This window comes from Phaseolus vulgaris, chromosome 6, assembly GCF_051622355.1.
Source record: "Phaseolus vulgaris cultivar YP4 chromosome 6, ASM5162235v1, whole genome shotgun sequence".
Classification (NCBI taxonomy): domain Eukaryota; kingdom Viridiplantae; phylum Streptophyta; class Magnoliopsida; order Fabales; family Fabaceae; genus Phaseolus; species Phaseolus vulgaris.
Window position 1 is genome coordinate 9,045,540 of NC_143503.1, and position 21,454 is coordinate 9,066,993.

At 35.2% G+C, this 21,454-nt stretch overlaps 1 protein-coding gene across 10 annotated transcripts in view; it reads left to right on the forward strand.

The window, feature by feature from the left end:
• The window catches only part of LOC137816903 (Major facilitator superfamily protein), a 31,654-nt gene extending 11,566 nt beyond the window's left edge, over positions 1-20,088 (forward strand). For 3 of the 10 annotated variants that reach the window (XM_068620074.2, XM_090303417.1, XM_090303414.1), the window contains 9 exons: positions 7,902-8,001; positions 8,522-8,634; positions 14,216-14,309; positions 14,387-14,543; positions 14,833-14,979; positions 15,071-15,144; positions 16,212-16,300; positions 19,398-19,512; positions 19,621-20,088. In XM_068620074.2, coding sequence (XP_068476175.2) covers positions 7,902-8,001; positions 8,522-8,634; positions 14,216-14,309; positions 14,387-14,543; positions 14,833-14,979; positions 15,071-15,144; positions 16,212-16,300; positions 19,398-19,512; positions 19,621-19,803 — 1,072 coding nt within the window. In that variant the 3' untranslated portion in view covers positions 19,804-20,088. Of the gene's footprint in view, positions 1-7,901; positions 8,002-8,521; positions 8,635-10,750; positions 10,900-13,922; positions 14,064-14,215; positions 14,310-14,386; positions 14,555-14,832; positions 14,980-15,070; positions 15,145-16,211; positions 16,301-19,397; positions 19,513-19,620 lie in introns of those variants that run through there. The other 7 variants (XM_090303415.1, XM_090303416.1, XR_016521510.1 and 4 more) reach the window with 6 other exon arrangements.
• Positions 20,089-21,454: the final 1,366 nt, after the last annotated feature.

The following is a 21,454-nucleotide window of genomic DNA, read 5'->3' on the forward strand; positions in this document are numbered from 1 at the left end:
ATTCAACTTCATAAAACCGACTTATAAGGTAAGGTTTGTACTCACTTATATACTATGAAATGCTCTAATCACTAGTCTATGTGAGATCTCCAACACACCCTCTCACGTCGAGGCTACCAACTCGTGTGTGAGACTATATCTTATGGGTGGTCCAATAGCGGGTGGCACGATAGGCTCAACAAACTCTCGTTAAGATAGACTTTAAATAACTTTGATACCATATTAAAAGAACAAAAAAGAATAGGGTAAATCCCTTGTGTATATTGAACACATAGGATTATGTTTATATAGAAAAAAAAAATGGGCTAAACCCATTACATAAATAGAAATATCAAACAATATCTATAGTATCTCATAATATCTAACAAAAATAAATATAGGATTGATATCCTTTGTGTAAAATATACACATAAGGGTGTTTATCAAGCTGGTGAATGTATATTTGATCCAAGAGAAAGCCACTTGTAGGGGGAGTGTTGCATAATTAGAAGATAATTATTCCATAATTAATGCATATTTTGTTTTTTATTTATTAGGACAAATTTGATATGTTTTGGTGAATTGATTTGATTTGATTTGCATAGCTTTAATTGTATATTATTTATTGCTTTAATTACTTATTATTTTTTTTCTTAATTAGGTTGTAAATAGTCTATAAATTTAAACTGTAATCACATTTGTAAGCACATTCAGAAATATATTCAATCTTCTTCTTTCAACTTACAACACCGACTCCATAAAGTGAAATTCGCACGCACTTATATACTATGAAATGTCTTAATCTCTAGTCGATGTGGGATCTCCAACATAACTCCCTCACGTTGAGGCTACCAACTTGTGCATGAGATGCTATATTTATGTGTGATCCGATAGCGGTCCAAAAGCGGATGACCTGATAAGCCCAACAAATTCACAATAGGATAAGCTTTAAAAAACTCTAATATCACATTAAAAATAAAAAACAAATATAGGATTAATAACTCGTGTCAAATACACACATATGATTGTTTATTTATAGATGGAAATAATAACAAAATGATAAAATAATAGAAACTATGGGCTAAGCTCGTTACATTCAACATGTTCCAACTTGAGTGGAGTGTTATAATTGTTGCATAATCAGGAGAATTATGTTATAATTAAGTGCAGATTCCATTCTATATTTATTAGGACAGATTTATTTTATTTTATTTTATTTGTACAACTTTAAACACCCATTATTTCTGGCTTTCATTACCTATTATTTCTTTCTTTAATTAGGTTGTAAAACAGTCTATAAGTAGAGACTGTAATCACATTTGTAAAACACCTCAGAAATATATTTCATCTATTTCTTTCAACTTGGTATCAGAGTCATTTCGATCCTATCCTAGCGTGTGTTTGTTGGGCTTATCGTGTCACCCGCTATCGGACCGTTATCGGATCACCCATAATATGTTATCCCATGCACAAGTTGTCACTCTCGGCGTGAGGGGGTGTGTTGGAGATCCCACATCGACTAGAGATGAAGACATTTCATTGTATATAAGTGGGTGCAAACCGTATCTTTATTTTTTAAAGGAAATACATCCTTGATATTCTCAAAGAGACTGGTAAGTTGGGTTGTAAGACCACTGAAGTGTCAATAGAGCAAAATCATAGGATTGAGAATGATGAGGAAAACCCAAAAGTGGAGAAGACACAATTTCAAAAACTTGTGGAAAAACTCATTTATCTATCACACAATAGGCCAGACATAGCCTGTGTAGTTAGTGTGGTTAGCCAATTTATGCATGATCCAAGAGAAACACACTTGCAGGCAGTAGATAGAATTATTCAGTACTTAAAAGCCTCTCCAGGAAAAGGATTGCTATTAAAAAAGGGGGAAAACTTATCCATGAAAGTATATACTGATGCTAATTATGCAAGATCGATTGTTGATAGGAAATCCATCACAGGCTACTGCACGTTCTTGGGTGGAAATCTGGTGACATGGAGGAGCAAGAAGCAAAATGTAGTTGCAAGATCAAGTACGTAGGTAGAATTTAGAGTCATGGCTCAAGGGGTGTGTGAACTCTTATGGATGAAGATCATACTTGATGACCTAAAAATAAAATATGAAGCTCCTATGGGCTTGGCGTGTGATAATAAGTCTGCTATCAGTATGGCACATAATCCGGTTCAACATGATTGAACAAAGCACGTAGAGATAGACTGACACTTTATTAAAGAGAAGTTGGATGATGGTCTTATAGTCACCGAGTACATCCCTTCAACACTCCAATTGGCAGATATGTTTACTAAGGGACTTCCCACAAAACGATTTGAAGATCTTACTTGCAAGTTGGGAATGATAGATATACATTCACCAACTTAAGGGGGATGTTGCATAATCAGGAGAATTATGTTATAATTAAGTCCAGATTCCATTTTATATTTATTAGGACAGATTTGTTAGTGATTTGATTTTATTTGATTTGTACAGCTTTAAACACTCATTATTTCTGGCTTTCATTGCCTATTATTTCTTTCTTTAATTAGGTTGTAAAACAGTCTATAAATAGAGACTGTAATCACATTTGTAAGATATCTCAGAAATATATTTTATCTATTTCTTTCCACTTGGTATCAGAGCTCCTGATCTAGGAGACTCTGCTTCCGCAATTTTTTTTTTTAAGCATTAATTGCTGTAATCATTTTCCTTGACAACCTTCATTGCTGTAATCATTTTCCTTGACAGCCTTCATTGTTGCAATTATTTATTTTTTTTGGACAGCCTTCATTGCTGCAACTTTCTATGTTCCTTATTCTTTCTCCATTGACCACCACCACCACCTTGCGCCATTGACCGTTACTGCCACCGCCATTGACCACCGCAGACCACCACCACCGACCACCACTGTCGTCGCTCGCGCGGAAACTGCACCGCTCGCCGGAACTGCCACTGCTCGCCGGAAACCGCCGTCGGCCGCCGGAAACCGCCACCGGAAAATTTTTCCGGCGGATTTTTTTTTTTGTGTGTGAACAGGATCAAATTTTGCCAATCTGAAAAACTCAGTTGGTTTTGAACTCTCATGGACTCCCTTAGTAAGCCATCTAGCTATTGTTCCTTTACTATGAGTGATAAGAGTTCTAGTTTTTTATCCTTTAATGCTTCTAGTACTGAAAATATCTGGATTATAGACTCTGGTGCTACTGATCATATGACACCTCATTCCTCTTCTTTTTCATCCTACACTACTTTATCCGGTAAGCCATATATTACTGTTGCTAATGGTTCCACTACCCCCATTAATGGTCGTGGTAACATTCACCTTCAACCTTCATTTCCTTTAAAAAATGTGTTTCATGTTCCCAAACTATCCAATAACCTCTTGTCTATTCAAAAGATTACCCAAGATTTAAATTGTGCAGTGGTATTTTTCCCTTCCCATTGTGTTTTTCAGGATCTTGCCACAGGGAAGACTATTGGAATTGCTAAAGAGCAGGGCGGGTTATATTATTTATAGCATGAAGAAAGTAACATAGGGTGCTAGACTACAGGCACACACTTCTAATCTTCAGCAAGGTCGTGAATCTTGGTCATCCTCTCAAATATGGCTTCAACACAGACGTCTTGGTCATCCTCCATTTAGTACCCTAAAGTCCTTATTTCCTGTTTTATTTACAAAAGTGTCTGCTGAGTCATTTCATTGTGATGTTTGTCAGTTTGTTAAACACCATCGGACAACTTTTCCTCCCAATGGTAATAAAAGTTCTAAACCTTTTGATCTTATTCATTCAGATGTATGGGGACCTTCACCTATTCCTAATATCTCGGGTGCAAAATGGTTTGTTTCATTTATTGATGATTGTACTCGGGTTACTTGGATATTCCTCATGAAAGATAAGTCTGAACTTTTTCACTTGTTTGTAAAGTTTTACAGAATGATTCAAACACTATTTGAAAGTCCAATTAAGAGATTGCGTTCTGATAATGGAAGAGAATATGTGAACCAAAACCTTTCCAAGTTCCTTTAGGAAAATGGAGTTGTTCATGAATTAACCTGTGTGGACACTCCTCAACAAAATGGGGTTGCTGAAAGGAAAAATCGTCATCTCCTTGAGGTTACTCGAGCTTTACTTTTCCAAACATCTGTTCCTAGATCTTACTGGGGGAAGCAGTCCTGACTGCCACTTATTTGATTAATAGATTACCCTCTCGGGTTCTAGAGGGTGTTACTCCTATTCAGCTTATGACCACATTCTATCCTTCTATTCCCATGTTGAATAGTCTTCAGAATCGTGTCTTTTGGTTGTCCTGCTTTTGTCCATGTTAATAGTCCTTATCGGGGTAAGTTAGATCCTCGTGCCATCAAATGTGTCTTCATCGGTTATGCCCCCAACAAAAAGGGATACAAATGTTATCATCCTCAAAGTCTTAAAGTTTATATTTCCAAAGATGTCACCTTCCATGAAACAGAGTCTTTCTTTCCTAGTTCTCAGCTTCAGGGGGAGAGTATTCAAGAAGCTGAGGACCTTGAGTTGCCACCTTTTCCTTTGTTGTAGGATTTCGTTCTTAGGGAGGATGACAAAGACCCTGCACCAACATCATTACCAGAGAAGAATAATGAAGACAAATATTTTGGAAAACAATATCAGCGAAGGCAACAAGAACCCGTCCTGGTCGAACAACAACTTCAATTGTCTGAACCGGAGGTAAGAACTCATACCAGTGAGACTCTTGAGGACACCTTAAATACTGCTTTTGAACCTAACCTAAATGATTTACCTATTGCCTTGAGAAAAGAAAAAAGATCTTGTGCCAAATATCCTATATCCCAATTTGTGTCTACAGAAAAACTTTCTATGCAGCACCAGAGTTTTCTTTCAGCTATTGATTCTATCAAAATCCCTACATCGGTACAAGAAGCCTTAAAAGATGAGAACTGGATCCGAGCCATGAATGAAGAAATGAGCGCGTTAGAAAGGAATGAGACTTTGGGAGATTGTAGAGAGACCAAAAGATAAGAAAGAAGTGGGTTGTAGGTGGATATACATAGTTAAGTATAAGTCTGATGGCACACTGGATAGGTATAAAGCAAGGTTGGTTCCAAAAGGGTACACTCAAACCTATGGGATCGATTATGAGGAGACTTTTGCTTCAGTGGCAAAAATGAATACCATCAGGATTATTCTCTCCCTGGCAGCACACTTTGGTTGGGCAATGCATCAATTTGATGTTAAAAATGCCTTTTTGCATGGAAGCTTGGAGGAAGAAGTATACATGGAGATTCCACCTGGTTATGGTATTGTTAATGAAGGGAATAAGGCGTGCAAACTTAAGAAGGCCCTATATGGTCTTAAACAATCACCTCGTGCTTGGTTTGGAAGGTTTACTCAAGCTATGGTATCTTTGGGGTACCGACAAAGCCAAGGTGACCATACTCTGTTTATAAAACATTCTTTTGGTCTATGTAGATGATATGATTATTACAGGTGATGATGAGATTGAAAAACAAAATTTGAGGGAGAGACTAGCTGCTCAATTTGAAATGAAGGATCTTGGGAAGCTGAAGTACTTCCTTGGGATAGAGGTTGCTTACTCGAGACAGGGCATCTTTATTTCTCAAAGGAAATACATCCTTGATCTTCTCAAAGAGATTGGTAAGTTGGGTTGTAAGCCCACTGGAGTGCCAATAGAGCAAAATCATAGGATTGGGAATTATGAGGAAAACCCAAAAGTGGAGAAGACACAATATCAAAGACTTGTGGGAAAACTCATTTATCTTTCACACACTAGGCTAGATATAGCCTATGCAGTCAGTGTGGTTAGTCAATTTATGCATGATCCAAGAGAAAGACACTTGCAGGCAGTAGATAAAATTATTCAGTACTTAAAAGCCTCTCCAGGAAAAGGATTGCTATTCAAAAAGGGGGAAAACTTATCCATGAAAGTATATACTGATGCTGACTATGCAGGATCGATTGTTGATAGGAGATCCACCACAGGCTACTGCATGTTCTTGGGTGGAAATCTGGTGACATGGAGGAGCATGAAGCAAAATGTAGTTGCAAGATCAAGTGCAGAGGCAGAATTTAGAGCCATGGCTCAAGGGGTGTGTGAACTCTTATGGATGAAGATCATACTTGATGACCTAAAAATAAAATATGAAGCTCCTATGGGTTTGACATGTGATAATAAGTCCGCTATCAGTATTGCACAAAATCTGGTTCAACATGATCGAACAACGCACGTAGAGATAGACCGACACTTTATTAAAGAGAAATTGGATGATGGTCTTATAGCCACTGAGTACATCCCTTCAAGACTCCAATTGGCAGATATGTTTACTAAGGGACTTCCCACAAAACAATTCGAAGATCTTACTTGCAAGTTGGTACTGATAGATATACATTCACCAACTTGAGGGTGAGTGTTGCATAATCAGGAGAATTATGTTATAATTAAGTCCAGATTCCATTTTATATTTATTAGGACAAATTTGTTAGTGATTTTATTTTATTTGATTTGTACAGCTTTAAACACTCATTATTTCTGGCTTTCATTGCCTATTATTTCTTTCTTTGATTAGGTTGTAAAACAGTCTATAAATAGAGACTGTAATCACATTTGTAAGATATCTCAGAAATATATTTGGAGATCCCACATCGACTAGAGATTAGAGCATTTCATTGTATATAAGTGGGTGCAAACCTCAACCTCATGAGCCGGTTTTATGGGGTTGAGTTAGGCTTAAAGTCCACTTTGTAATATGGTATCAGAGCCATTTCGAGCCCATCCTAGCGAGTGTTTGTGTTGGGCCTATCGTGCCACCCGCTATCGGGCCACTATCGGACCAACCATAATATATAATCGCACGCACGAGTTGGCAGTCTCGGCGTGAGGGGGTGTGTTGGAGATCCCACATCGACTAGAGATTAGAGCATTTCATTATATATAAGTGGGTGCGAACCTCAACCTCATGAGCCGGTTTTATGGGGTTGAGTATTGCGCAATCAGGAGAATTATGTTATAATTAAGTGCAGATTCCATTATATATTTATTATGACAGATTTGTTAGTGATTTGATTTTATTTGATTTGTACAACTGTAAACACCCATTATTTCTGGCTTTCATTACCTATTATTTCTTTCCTTATTTAGGTTGTAAAACAGTGTATAAATAGATATTGTAATCACATTTGTAAAACACCTCAGAAATATATTTCATCTATTTCTTTCAACAATAATTATAGAAATAAGGAGCATATCTTATATAATGAAGTATATCTAGATTATATATCTATTATTAGGAACATTTTTATTTATTTTCGTATTATATCTTTATTAGTAAAGGACATTAAATCTTCAATATTTATTTATTGTTTCCATTCTCTCAATATAACTAAAGCATTCATGATATCTCAACAATACATGGTTTTTGCTCATTCTTCTCTCTTTCCTAAATTTCTCATGTCTTCTCTAGCTGAACTGAATATAGTTTATTTTTTTCACTTGACTTTTTCCATGAGTTATATAGAGAAAAAAGAAAAGAAAAAGCTTGTATTTTCTCAAGCTAAGATAAAATTTCTAACTATTTGCCAATTGGTATGTGTGGTCAATGACTATCCAGTATCAAACATGTTTCTCATAATTAAACTTTCTAGAGCTAACCTAAATGCCCAAACTTATTTCTCGTGTTGAAAAGCATCTAGTGTGTAAAGTTACTCTATTATAGCATTATTAGCTACTATTTTTAACTGTTTGTTGAAAACATGATTTCTTAAGTATAAATGATTTATATTATAACATGATTGACTTTTCCAATATTTTGATCATCAATGCATATTGCCCACAAATTGCAAGCTTTTTTTATGTGAAATTGTAGGTCCTTTGCTTAAAGGCTTACTGTTAACATACATGTTCTAATTTTTGACAGTGCACAAGCTCATTCCTTGAATGAGATAATTGGGGGAAGATTTCTTGTTGGTCTTGGTATAGGTGTGAATACAGTTCTTGTTCCAATATATATATCTGAGGTACATGTTGTTATCAACTTTTGCTTTGTACATAATCATTTTCTTGTTGTCTTACCTTATCTGTACAGTCTACACTTAACGCCAAACTCCGGTGATGTTTTTCCTAATGGAAGAGGTGTTATTCAACTGTCTCTTGGGAGATTAGTTCTTAACAAAGTAATTGAGTCAGTTACATAAATGACTATAGGCTGTTAATATTCTTAGTTATATAGTTGTCATTGTGATAGATGTATTGAGCCTATAATACTTTGATTTGATCGTTAAGAAATAAGATCAGACTACCTTTCTTCCTCTATCTCTCTTTATTACCTTTAACATTATTTATTTGTTATATTGAAAACAAGCAGGCCAATCCTTAATTGTTATTATTTATTTCTATTTGTAATTATACTTTACATCTCCCCTTCCATGTTGAAAGTATATTCATATTTCTAATGAAAATGATTTGTACTAACTAATTTTAAAACAAAAAAAAAACAAGTCTTTCTCACTCATGTTTCTTTGCTATCATGTGGTGCAGGTAGCCCCAACAAAATATAGAGGTGCCCTAGGGTCTTTATGTCAAATTGGCACTTGCCTTGGCATTATTACTTCACTAATTCTTGGAATACCTTCTGAGAATGATCTACACTGGTGAGTTTCTTTGTATTTTTTCCTTATAGATTCATGTGTTTGGTATTTAAATCTCAATTTTGACATGCATTTTCATGTTAAATTGGTTGAGGAGCATAGTTTTACATGGAGTGTAAAATTGCTGAATGTTAACAAGAGAAATTGAGGTATAATATCATGAGCTTTTTTGACTGAAATTGTCCATTGATTAGAACCTCATCACTTCTTTTTAGAATCCTTGTGAATATAGTAATGGTGGATATTAGGATTAATTAGACTGATTCTATATGTTTGTTGTGAGCCTAACTTGAAAGATTTAGGGGAAGAAAACAAAAACTATTATTTTCATTTAGGATAAATTCCTTGTGTATATTGAACACATATAGTTATGTTTATAAAGAGAAAAAACATACAAAAAAATATGGGCTAAGCCCATTACATAGATAAAAATATCTAATAATATCTATAATATCTAACAATATCTTAATATCTAACAATATCTTAATATCTAACAATATCTATAATATCTAACAATATCTATAATGGCAGTTAAGAGAAAATGAGAAACATTTATATCCTTTTTACGATCAAGTGAACCCCAAAAAGACACATTTTTGTGACCTAGGAGATGATTTATCAAGACCAGGACTAAAATTATGAACAAAACATGTGGACCCAAAAACTTTGGGACGTAAGGGGTGGAGCAGGTCATTTGGATTAATGAAATAACATGCACTAAGAACAACATCACCCAAAAAACGCTGAGTTACCTCACCATGGATTAAAATAGTACAGTTGTTTGAACAGGATGTCTATTCTTGCGCACAACTATCCCTTTTTGTTGAGGTGTATAGGCACATGAAGTTTGATTTCATTGTCAAAGATTTGAAATATAGAAAACAACTCATAACGGTTTTTCATTAAAAACCCCCAAGTACATTTTGAATAATCATCAATTAAAGTAACAAAATACTGAAATCCTAAATTAGACTTAATACGACTTGCTCCCCAAATTTCAGAGCAAACTAAGGCAAAAGGAGATGAAACATGTTGTGAGACAGTACTAGGAAAAGAATTACAAATGTGTTTCCCTAACTGACACGACTCACCCAGTAAACGTGATAAATTAGACAAACTTGGAACAAGCTACTGCATCTTGGCAAGACTCGTATGACCCATCCTCTCAGATATGGCTTCAACACAGACGTCTTGGTCATCCTCAATTTAGTACCCTAAAGTTCTTATTTCCTGTTTTATATACAAAAGTGTCTGCTGAGTCTTTTCATTGTGATGTTTGTCAGTTTGCTAAACACCATCAGACAACTTTTCTTCCCAATGGTAATAAAAGTTCTAAACCTTTTGATCTTATTCATTCAGATGTATGGGGACCTTCACCTATTCCTAACATCTCGAATCAAAATGGTTTGTTTCATTTATTGATGATTGTACTTGGGTTACCTAGATATTCCTCGTGAAAGATAAGTCTGAATTTTTCACTTGTTTGTAAATTTTTACAAAATGGTTAGAACACAATTTGAAAGTCCAATTAAGAGATTGCATTCTGATAATGAAAGAGAACATGTGAACCAAAACTTTTCCAAGTTCCTTCAGGAAAATGGAGTTGTTCATTTATTAACTTGTGTGGACACTCCTCAACATGAATTAACTTGCTGAAAGGAAAAATCGTCATCTTCTTAAGATTACTAGAGTTTTACTTTTCCAAACGTCTGTTCCTAGATCTTACTGGGGAAGCAGTTCTGACTGCCACTTATTTGATTAATAGATTACCCTCTCGGGTTCTAGAGAGTGTGACTCTTATTCAGCTTATGACCACATTCTATCATTCTATTCCTGTGTTGACTAGTCTTCAAAATCGTGTCTTTAGTTGTCCTGCTTTCTCCATGTTCATAGTTCTTATTGGGGTAAGTTAGATCCTCGCGCCATCAAATGTGTCTTCATCGGTTATGCCCCCAACAAATAGGGGTACAAATGTTATCACCCTCAAAGTCATAAAATCTATGTTTCCAAGGATGTTACTTTTCATGAAACAAAGTCTTTCTTTACTAGTTCTCAGTTTCATGGGGATAGTATTCAAGAATCTTAGGTTCTGGAGTTGCCACCTGTTTCTTTGTTGCAGGATTACATTCTTAGGGAGGATGACAAAGACCTTACGCCATCATTATTACCATCAAAGAATAATGAGGACAAATATTTTGGAAAACAATATCAGTGAAGCAACAAGAACCCGTCCTGGTCGAACAACAACTTCAATTGTCCAAACCGGAGGTAAGAACCCATACCTATGAGACTCTTGAGGACACCTTAAATACTGCTTTTGAACCTAACCTAAATGATTTACCTATTTCCTTGAGAAAAAAAAAAGATCTTGTGCCAAATATCCTATATCCCAAATTGTGTCTATAGAAAAACTTTCTATACAACACCCAAGTTTTCTTTCAGCTATTGATTCTATCAGAATCCCTACATCAGTACAAGAAGCCTTAAAAGATCAGAATTGGATTCAAGCCATGAATGAAGAAATGAGCGTATTAGAAAGGATTGAGACTTGGCAGATTGTAGAGAGACCAAAGGATAAGAAAGCAGTGGGTTGTAGGTGGATATACACAGTTAAGTGTAAGTCTGATAGCACACTGGATCAGTATAAAGCAAGGTTGGTTGCAAAAGGGTATACTCAGACCTATGGGATAGATTATGAGGAGACTTTTGCTCCAATTGGAAAAATGAATACAGTCAGGATTATTCTCTCCTTGACAACACACTTTGGTTGGGCGATGCATTAATTTGATGTTAAAAATGCCTTCTTGCATGAAAGCTTGGAGGAAAAAGTATACATGGAGATTCTACCTGGTTATGGTGCTATTAATGAAGCGAATAAGGTGGGCTGACTAAAAGAAGGCTCTATATGATCTTAAACAATCACATCGTGCTTGGTTTGGAAGGTTTACTCAAGCTATGGTATCTTTGGGGTACCAACAAAGCCAAGGTGACCATACTTTGTTTATAAAACATTCTTTGAATGGTAAACTCACCCTACTTTTGGTCTATGTAGATGATATGATTATTATAGGTGATGATGAGATTGAAAAATAAACTTTGAAGGAGAGACTAGTTGCTCAATTTGAGATGAAGGATCTTGGAAGCTGAAGTACTTCCTTGCGATAGAGGTTTCTTACTCTAGACAGAGCATCTTTATTTCTCAAAGAAAATACATCCTTGATCTCCTCAAAGAGACTGATAAGTTGGGTTGCAAGACCACTGAAGTGCCAATAGAGCAAAATCATGGGATTGGGAGTGATGAGGAAAATCCAAAGGTGGAGAAGACACAATATCAAAAACTTGTGGGAAAACTCATGTATCTATCACACACTAGGCCAGACATAGCTTATGCAGTTAGTGTGGTTAGCCAATTCACACATGATTCAAGAGAAAGACACTTGCAAGCATTAAATAGAATTTTTCAGTACTTAAAAGTCTCTCCAGGGAAAGCATTGTTATTCAAAAAAGGGGAAAACTTATCCATGAAAATATATGCTGATGCTGACTACGCAGGATCAATTGTTGATAAGAGATCCACCATAAGCTATTGCATGTTCCTGGGTGGAAATCTGGTGACATGGAGGAGCAAGAAACAAAATGCAGTTGCAAGATCAAGTGCAAAGCAGAAGTTAGAGTATGGCTCAAGGGGTTTGTGAACTATTATTGATGAAGATCATACTCGATGATCTCAAAATAAAATATGAAGCTCCTATGGGTTTGGTGTGTGATAATAAGTTCGTCATCAGTATTGCACATAATTCAGGATTGGCTCTAAGTGTGTAGTTTACATAAGAGATATCAATCCTAAATTTATACACACTTAGGGATGTTTACTTATTGATGAAAATAATAACAGAATCAATAACAAAATAACATAAGCTATGGGCTAAGCCCATTACATTCAACAGGAGTCATGAATCACCATAGTTATGTGATAGTCTGGTTGTCATCATTGTCCCAAATTTGAAAGTTAGTGTTCTCTTGGGATATGGCTCTCTTTCAACATGGTTAAGCCTAACCATACTCTTAATTGTGTGTCTAAGAAATTGAGCCCACTGGAGGATAATTTTGACCATTAAGATGATTATAATCAGGAAAATGAGGAAGATCAACATTGCTTAGCAACAACGCTTGCGTTCTATGTGCGAAAAGGGAAACTATTGGTGTGAGTATGTGGACTCTTTATTGGTTGCATTACTTCGACAATAGGTAGGTTGAAGGGCAGCGAATCTCCTATTATGGTTGCTGGCCAAAATAGAGTCACTAATGAGAATAGGGTATTGGTGGTGACAATGGTGGAGATGCGGACAATGAAGTTTAAAAGCGGTGACAATCACAACTTGGAAGCACTTTCGGCAACCCAAAAAAAAAGAGAGATGGGTGCATTTCAGGCAACCATAAAAGGAAGTGCAGCTAAGGTGTCAAAGAATAAGATGCAAAAGTAGAGCCCTAAAATCGAGAGCTCTGATACTAGCTTGAAAAGGATTAGGTATCTGAGAGGAAAAAGATATTTGTTTAACTGATTGAATTTAAAAATAGTACATGAGTCGTAGAGTAATGATTACAAAGATCTCTAGTACATTACACTACCACATTCGTAATGATTACAATATCTTCTTGTAACTCAATAATTCTTTTTGTCCTAACTCAATAGAGAGTATGACTAGGGACATTGAGAGATTTTGATCCTGCCATTCTAGTACGGTTCCGTATTTCTGTAAGCTTTGTAACACTTTTGTTCAACAACTCCTCAGCCAAGCATATCAGTAAACGGGATAAAGGATCCCTTGCCTCACCCGTAACAGCCCTTATGGAACCGAATACTCTTGTGGAAGATAAAAAATTCAAATCCAAACCTGTATGAGTGTTTCTTTTTGTCCTTGGATTAAAATCCAGTTTACATTAGGACATTCTCAATATTCCCAAATTAAGAAATACACAAGCTGCGTAGAATTTGAAGTGAAGAGGCTAGACATTGCCTACACAATTAGTGAGGTAGGAAAACCCTTTATCTATCACAAACAAGACCAGAGATGGCCTATGCAATTAGTGTGGTTAGTCAGTTTATGTTTCATTGAATAGAAAAACAATGCAAGCAGTTGAGTCAATTCTTTATTACTTGATGCCAAACTTAGGAAAGGGGTTACTATTCAGGGAAAAGATATTTTGACCCTAAAAATGAGTAAATACCCAAATTCATCCGTGAAAGATGAGTGCGCTTGCTGATAGGTCCCTGTTTTCTGTTATTTCAGATTGGACTTCAACGATGTAGAGCCAGCGGCCAAGGCTCAGAGCCTTGTTTTGCAGCATTATAAAGAGCTCCGTGAAAATATTGTTTGGTAACAATGGCCTTTGGATTCATCTAGAGTTCAATAATGTATTTTGAACTTAATGTAAGAGGAACATACTTTTCTATGGTTGAATGAAATCAAGTCTGCACATGCAAATTCACGTTGATTCTTCCATCAATTATATGTTTAGTCTTCAAAAAATGAAAATTGTTTTCCAAATAATGTATATTTTGAACCAACAAAACATATTTCAGGTGGAGGACAATGCTGTATATTGCTAGCATCCCAGGTATTCTGGTTGCAATTGGTATGCAGTTTACTGTTGATAGTCCACGGTGGCTTTGCAAGGTAGGAGCTTATTATTTGCTTGACTTATAAGTATAAACTTTTCCACAGTTTATACAGCTTTTAACATTTCTGCTCAGGCTGGGAGAATAAATGATGCTAAAACAGTAATATGTGAGCTTTGGGGGGCATCCGAAGTTGATAGCGCAATTGAGGAATTTCAGTCAGTCAGCAAGGATGATAGTGGCGATTCAGACAGCAGATGGTCAGAGATCTTGGAGAAGCCACATTCTAGAGGTTGTGTAAAGGTGGTTTTGGCTGTTACTATTAGATAGTAGGCAGCATTCACTGCTTGGAAAATTATTCTTTACCCTGTCCTAGTAGCCTAATTGATATGAGTACCAAGTCAAGAGAAATATAAGCACATAAAAGTAATAGTTTCAATTGAAGAGGGGAATGAATTTAGCTCCATAAAACATAACTTTCTTCTTTTATACACAATTACATATTTATGATCATTACTTGTGCTTGCTACTTGAAACTTGGATGTATAAAATTTGCTGTGGATTTTCTTGTGTGATTGCAGTTGCCTTTATTGGAGGTGCTCTTTTTGTATTGCAGCAGTTTGCTGGCATTAATGGAGTTCTTTATTTTTCATCATTGACCTTTCAAGAAGTTGGAGTTGAAAGTAGTGCTTTAGCAAGCTTGTTTGTTGGGCTTACTAACTTTGCAGGTTTGAAGTCTTCTCTACTTAGCATTCTTATGGATATAAATTTCTTCTCGAAATCTGATTCTGATTGCTCTTATCTTTTGTTTCTCTTCAGGTGCACTTTGTGCATTATACTTAATTGATAGGGAAGGGAGACAGAAACTTCTAATAGGAAGCTACCTAGGAATGGTAAGTGTGTAAAGAATGTTCATAACTTCATGATTTTGTAATTATCTGTGAACAAAAGGAGACATCTGTTACAAACTAAGAATCAAGAATATGAAAGAAGAGATAGATTTAATTCAATAAATAACAACGGTTTGCAGAGAAAACTCTCCGAGTGTTTCCCCTTCAACGCTTGTAAGTTGGACAGATAGTGATCTGCCCATTACCATTTATAGGAGAAGGCCCTGTTGGCCCAACTATAAATAATGAAGGTCTAATAGTGCAAAAGAGAAAGAAAGGAAACAATTTGGTTAAGGGGGAGAAAAATAACAATGGCAACAGGTGGCAATGAGGGATTGGAGGAAGGTAAAACTAAGGGAAATTAAGGGAATATTCATACTGAGGAGCGTCACTGAAAGTTAATATGGCAATGAGTAGACGGACTGTCCCAGTAGTCAGGCAAAGAAAATGTTAGGAATGAATTTAAGGAGCATCTAAAATAGAAAAAACCTCTACAGGTTTATTATAGAAAGAAAAAAAGAGGAAGGTTCATTATAAATAATAGTTGACTGGGTCAAGAGGTTAGTTATTTTTGTTAAGTAGGATTTCTTTCTCTTTAGTGCGGGGTGATTGGTGATTTTTTTGTTTTACTGGTTTTTTTCCATTGAGAAAGGGATAGTGCTCTCCTTTTGGGCGTATATTTTGTATACCTTTGTTCTTGAAAGAGTATGGTTGATAATCAATACAGAAGTTACACAGTTTTTTACTCTCTTGTTGTGTCATTGTGTTGTTCTTTGTTAGGATTCTATTATCTTTTTCTTTTTGTTTAAAGATATTCCTAACATAAAATGTGACGAGGGAAAGGAGACAGCTGTCCCTTTTGTTTCTGTTTTTCACATTTTCTAAGTGTATCTTCTCCTACTCTCTGCTATGATCTCTCCTGAAAAGGTTAACTGTTTTATCAACAAAACAGGGCTATGATTACAAGTTCGTATCACATCACACACACTGAGCTCTTTTATATTTTTTCAAATAGTGTAGTTTTTCTCCCAATATTATCACCGATGAATTTCACTTGTGCATCTTTGTAGGCAATTTCAATGTTTCTTGTGTCCTCTGCTATCATCTGTCCATTGGACGAGCGACTCAGCAACAACTTATCAATACTAGGAACTATTATGTAAGCATTTACTTGTTGCTATGAGTCTAGTGCCATATGTCTTAGCAAAATCAACCTAGCTTTTTTATCCACAATAAAAATTAGGTGACAATTACTCGATGCTATAGGAAATAGAGAGACGTTGAACTAAAACCGTGTGATTGAGACGGGACGGGTGCTTTATCTCTATTGAGAAAACAAATCAATACAATAAATAAAGGAGATATGATATCCTCTAATAATAATGATTTGATATATATGATCTAGATATTTCTGATTATAACAAATTATAAAAAAATATTCCTAATTATATATGATCTATGCATTATTTCTATAATTATAACACTCTCTTAAGCTAGAGCATATAAATCATATGTGATTGTTAACATAAAGTAAAAAGAGATATAGGATTAATCCCTTCTGTATACTGAACTCATAGGGTTATATATTCATAGATACAAATAATACAAAATATATCGGTTAAGCCCATTACGTCTAACACTACCACTCAAACTGGTGCATATAAATCGTATGTACTAGGCTTGTTACAAATATAATCAATTTTAGGTCCCTATAAATATTTAGTGAAAATATCTGCTAATTGATTATTCGAATTAAAAAACTCAGTCTTGATGCCTCCAGTTACAATATCTTTTCGAATAAAATGGTAATCAATCTCAATATTTTTGGTCCTTTCCTGAAAGATGGGATTTGAGATAACATGAAGAACATCCTGATTATCACATATAAGTGGGTCATTTTAGTGACCTCTCCAAATTGCAATTTTTTAAGTAACTGTTTAAGCCAAATAAACTCACAAGTAGTTGAGGCCATAACCTTATATCCTGTTTTTGCATTAGATCTCGCCACAACATTTTGATTCTTGCTTTTCCAAGAGATCAAAGTATCACCAATGGAAACACAATATTCATTAGTAGATCTTCTATCAGAAAGAGATCCCGGCCAATCAATGTCTGAATAACATACAACTTTAGTATGGTTATTGTGACCATATAGCAAACCTTTTCCAGGAGAACCTTTAATGTACTTCAATATATGAAGAATTGCATTCCAATGATCTATACAAGGAGATTAAGAAATTGACTCACCACAATGACTACAAAGGCAATATCAGGACAAGTAACATCCCCAGTTACCTTATCAAATTTCTATGTCATGACGTTTAATATATACATTGTTGTGTGATTAGGATATAATTATTCCATAATTAGTGCAGATTCCATTTTCTATTTATTAGGACATATTTGATATCTTTTGGTGACTATCGACTACCGTCGTTGACCACCAACCACTGTTGACTGCCACCGGAAAAAAATTCCAACGAGTTTTGTGAACAAGACCTTTACCATTAGAGCCGGATTTCGCCAATCTGCAAAGCTCAGTCGGTTTTGAGCTCTCTTGGACTCCCTTAGTAAGACATTTAGCTCTTGTTCCTTACCATGAGTGGTAAAAGTTCTAGCTTCTTATCCTTTAATGTTTCTGGTACTGAGAATATTTGGATTATAGACTCTGATGTTATGGACCATATGACACCTCATTTCTCTTATTTTTCATCCTACACTGCTTTATTTGGTAACCAAAATATTATTATTGCTAATGGTTCCAATATCCCCGTTACTGGTTGTGGTTCGTAACATCCACTTTCAACCTTCCTTTCTTTTAAAAAATCTGTTTCATGTTTCCAAACTATCTAATAACCTCTTGTTTATTCATAAGGTTGCCCAAGATTTAAATTGTGCAGTGGTATTTTTTCATTCCCATTGTGTATTTCAAGATTGTCAAAGGGAAGACGATTGGAATTGCTAAAGAGCAGGCGGGTTATACTACTTATAGCATGAAGGAAATAAAAAGTGTGCCAGAATGCAAACACTCACTTCTAATGTTCAGCCAGACTCTGATCCTCTCTCTCATATATGGCTTCAACACAGACGTCTTGGTCATGCAGTAAGTAGTATAACCCGCTCTGCTCTTTAGTAATTCCAATCGTCTTCTTTGTGGCAAGATCCTGGAAAACACAATGGGAATGGAAAAATATCATTGCACAATTTAAATTTTGGGTAAACTTATGAATAGACAACAGGTTATTAGTAGTTTTGAAACATGAAACACATATTTTTAAAATAAAGGAAGGTGGATGTTACCACAACCAATAACGGGGATATTGGAATCATTAGCAACAATAATATGTTGGTTTCTAGATAAAGCAGTGTATGGTGAAAAATAAAAGGAATGAGGTGTCATATGGATAGTAGCACCAGAGTCTATAATCCAGATATTCTCAGTGCTAAGCATTAAAGGATAAGAAGCTAGAATGCTTACCATTCATGGTTAAGGAACAAGAGCTGGATGTCGAAGGGAGTCCATGAGAGCTCAAAAACGAATGAGCTTTGGAGATCGGTGAAATTCGGTTCTAATGTTAGTGATCCGGTTCACAAAACTCGCAGGAAAATAATTTTTCCAGCGGCAGTGGGTGGTCAACGAAAAAAAGGTTGTAGCAATGAAGGTTGCAGCAATGAAGTCTACCTAGAAAAAAGGTTACGGGAATGAAAGCTGCCCGGAAAAATTGCAGAAGCAAAGACTCCCAAGATCGGGAGCTTTGATGCCAAGTTAAAAGAAAAAGATTGAATATATCTCTGAATGTATTTACAAATGTGATTACAAGTCTAAATTTACAATCTAATAGATAAAGCAAGAAATAATAGATAATTAAAGCTATACAAATCAAATCACCAAAAGATATCAAATTTGTCATAAAAAATGGAAAACGGAATCTGCACTAATCATGAAATAATTTTCTCCTAATCACTAATAACCAAGGAGTCAGTTTTCAACTGCTCTATATACAATATTCACGCACGAGAACATTATTATAGAATTGCAACATTAAGCAATTGACACTATTAGGTAATGAAATATGATGATGTTTTGCCTAATTCAATAATCACATTTAAAATGCCTTTACTTTAAAAGTTAGCATAATTCCTTTATTATTTATTAACATGAAAGTAGATGATAACTTGAAGATGTTCCTAGTATTTTATATTTTCTAGAAGATTGACGCAAGGAAGGAGCATTTTTCCTTTATATTATTCCACAGGTATATATTCTCTTTTGCAATTGGCGCTGGACCCGTAACTGGCATCATTATATCAGAGCTTAGCAGTACTAGGACACGAGGGAAAATCATGGGATTCAGTTTTTCTACCCATTGGGTGTGTATTGAAACCTTTCCTCCATTGAAAGCTTTTTCATGTCAATTTAGTTGGTAAATGTGATGGAATTTTTCTGGCTTCTTATTTTAATTTGTCCTTTATATCTAGGTGTGCAATTTTGTGGTGGGGTTATTCTTCCTTGAGTTAGTGGAGAAATTTGGAGTTGCACCTATATATGCCAGCTTTGGAGCAGTTTCCCTGTCAGCTGCAACATTTTCCTATTACTTCATAGTAGAAACAAAGGGTCGGTCTTTAGAAGAAATTGAACGATCCTTAAATGTGAAAGCTTGAACCAATGAATCTTATGGTGCACCAATCCATTTATTTGGGAAGGTTTTATTTTGGGGTTAAGCATCAGTATCAGCTTAACTGATACCAAGATGTTTGAAGACTGATATCATGATGTAATATAAACAACATAATACAAGTCTTGGAGCAGAGGTTTTAAGACCAAAATTGCTTAGAAATCGATGAGATATATTTGATTTTATGTGAATTTATTTGTTTGAGATCATGATTTGTATATGTATATTATATTATCCATAAATTATTGACAGCTTACCTGTCTTGTGTTTTCTATGTAACTTTTTGTTGAGATCGTACCTTGTGAGAGATGATTAGGTCGAAGTGGTAGTTATAGACGAACACAAGGATTTTTTATTTTTTTTAGGTGTGTATGCCTATGTAGTTTATGAATACTTTGGTGATATAAACACTTTGTGTTGAAGATGGGAGCTTTGATGAATCAAATCCACATGAAGCATGAAGCTGTGCTGTTTTCTGGGTTTGGGTTTAGATTAGGTTGTTTAGAATCTATGTTAAGATCAGTTATAATTCCTATACAAAGATTGATCAATCAGTTTTAAAAGAAACAAAGTGTTTTTCCATGCAAAGAGAAAACAACCAGTTGAATTGTCGAGATAATCGATTATTTGTCACTTAGCTGGTAATGAGGTTTTGAAACTGTTTTTTTTTTAATTGGTTTTATAACTACCTAACCCATTCAACCGGTTAAATCGTGGTTTCAACCGGTTAAATGAGTGTTGTGCTAACAGTTTTTTAAAACCTGTTTCAACTATTTTAAATGAGATCAAAATTGATTTGACTTTGTTTTGTTGCCTTAAACGGCTAAATTTCAAATGCTATAAATATAGCCTTCTTTCAAATGATTAATACGAATGAAAGAGAGAAGTTTTTACACTCATATTTGAGATTAAAAAAAGAGAGAGATTACAATCTGTTTGTGAAAGAAGTTTTCCAAGATTAGCAAGATTGGTTTTATAACTACCTAACCCATTCAACCGGTTAAATCGTGGTTTCAACCGGTTAAATGAGTGTTGTGCTAACAGTTTTTTGAAAACCTGTTTCAACTGTTTTAAATGAGATCAAAATTGATTTGACTTTGTTTTGTTGCCTTAAACGGCTAAATTTCAAATGCTATAAATATAGCCTTCTTTCAAATGATTAATACGAATGAAAGAGAGAAGTTTTTACACTCATATTTGAGATTAAAAAAAGAGAGAGATTACAATCTGTTTGTGAAAGAAGTTTTCCAAGATTAGCAAGATTGCTTTTAAGCTTTGTTGTGGTTCAAGAACTTATCATAAGGTTTCTGGTTTTTGTAATCCAGGTGTTTTCTACCCTTAGTTTCTTGTAATTGAATTCTGATATTGTAAAAGTGTATGTAAAATCCTGTAAAGTCAGTGTGATTCTAGCTTGAGGTGTATGCTGGTGTAAAGAGGGTGAGTAGGCTTTTTGGGATTCAAAGTCACCTCTTTGTGGTGTGTTGTTGTAAACTGTGATTGGTTACATAATGGAATACTCAGTGGTTTGACTGAGGACTGGATGTAGCTCAGGGGTTGAGTGAACCTGTATAAACTTTGTGTGTGAATCTCTCTATTATAATCTGTTTGATATTTGCTTTGCTGTCATAATCAACCGG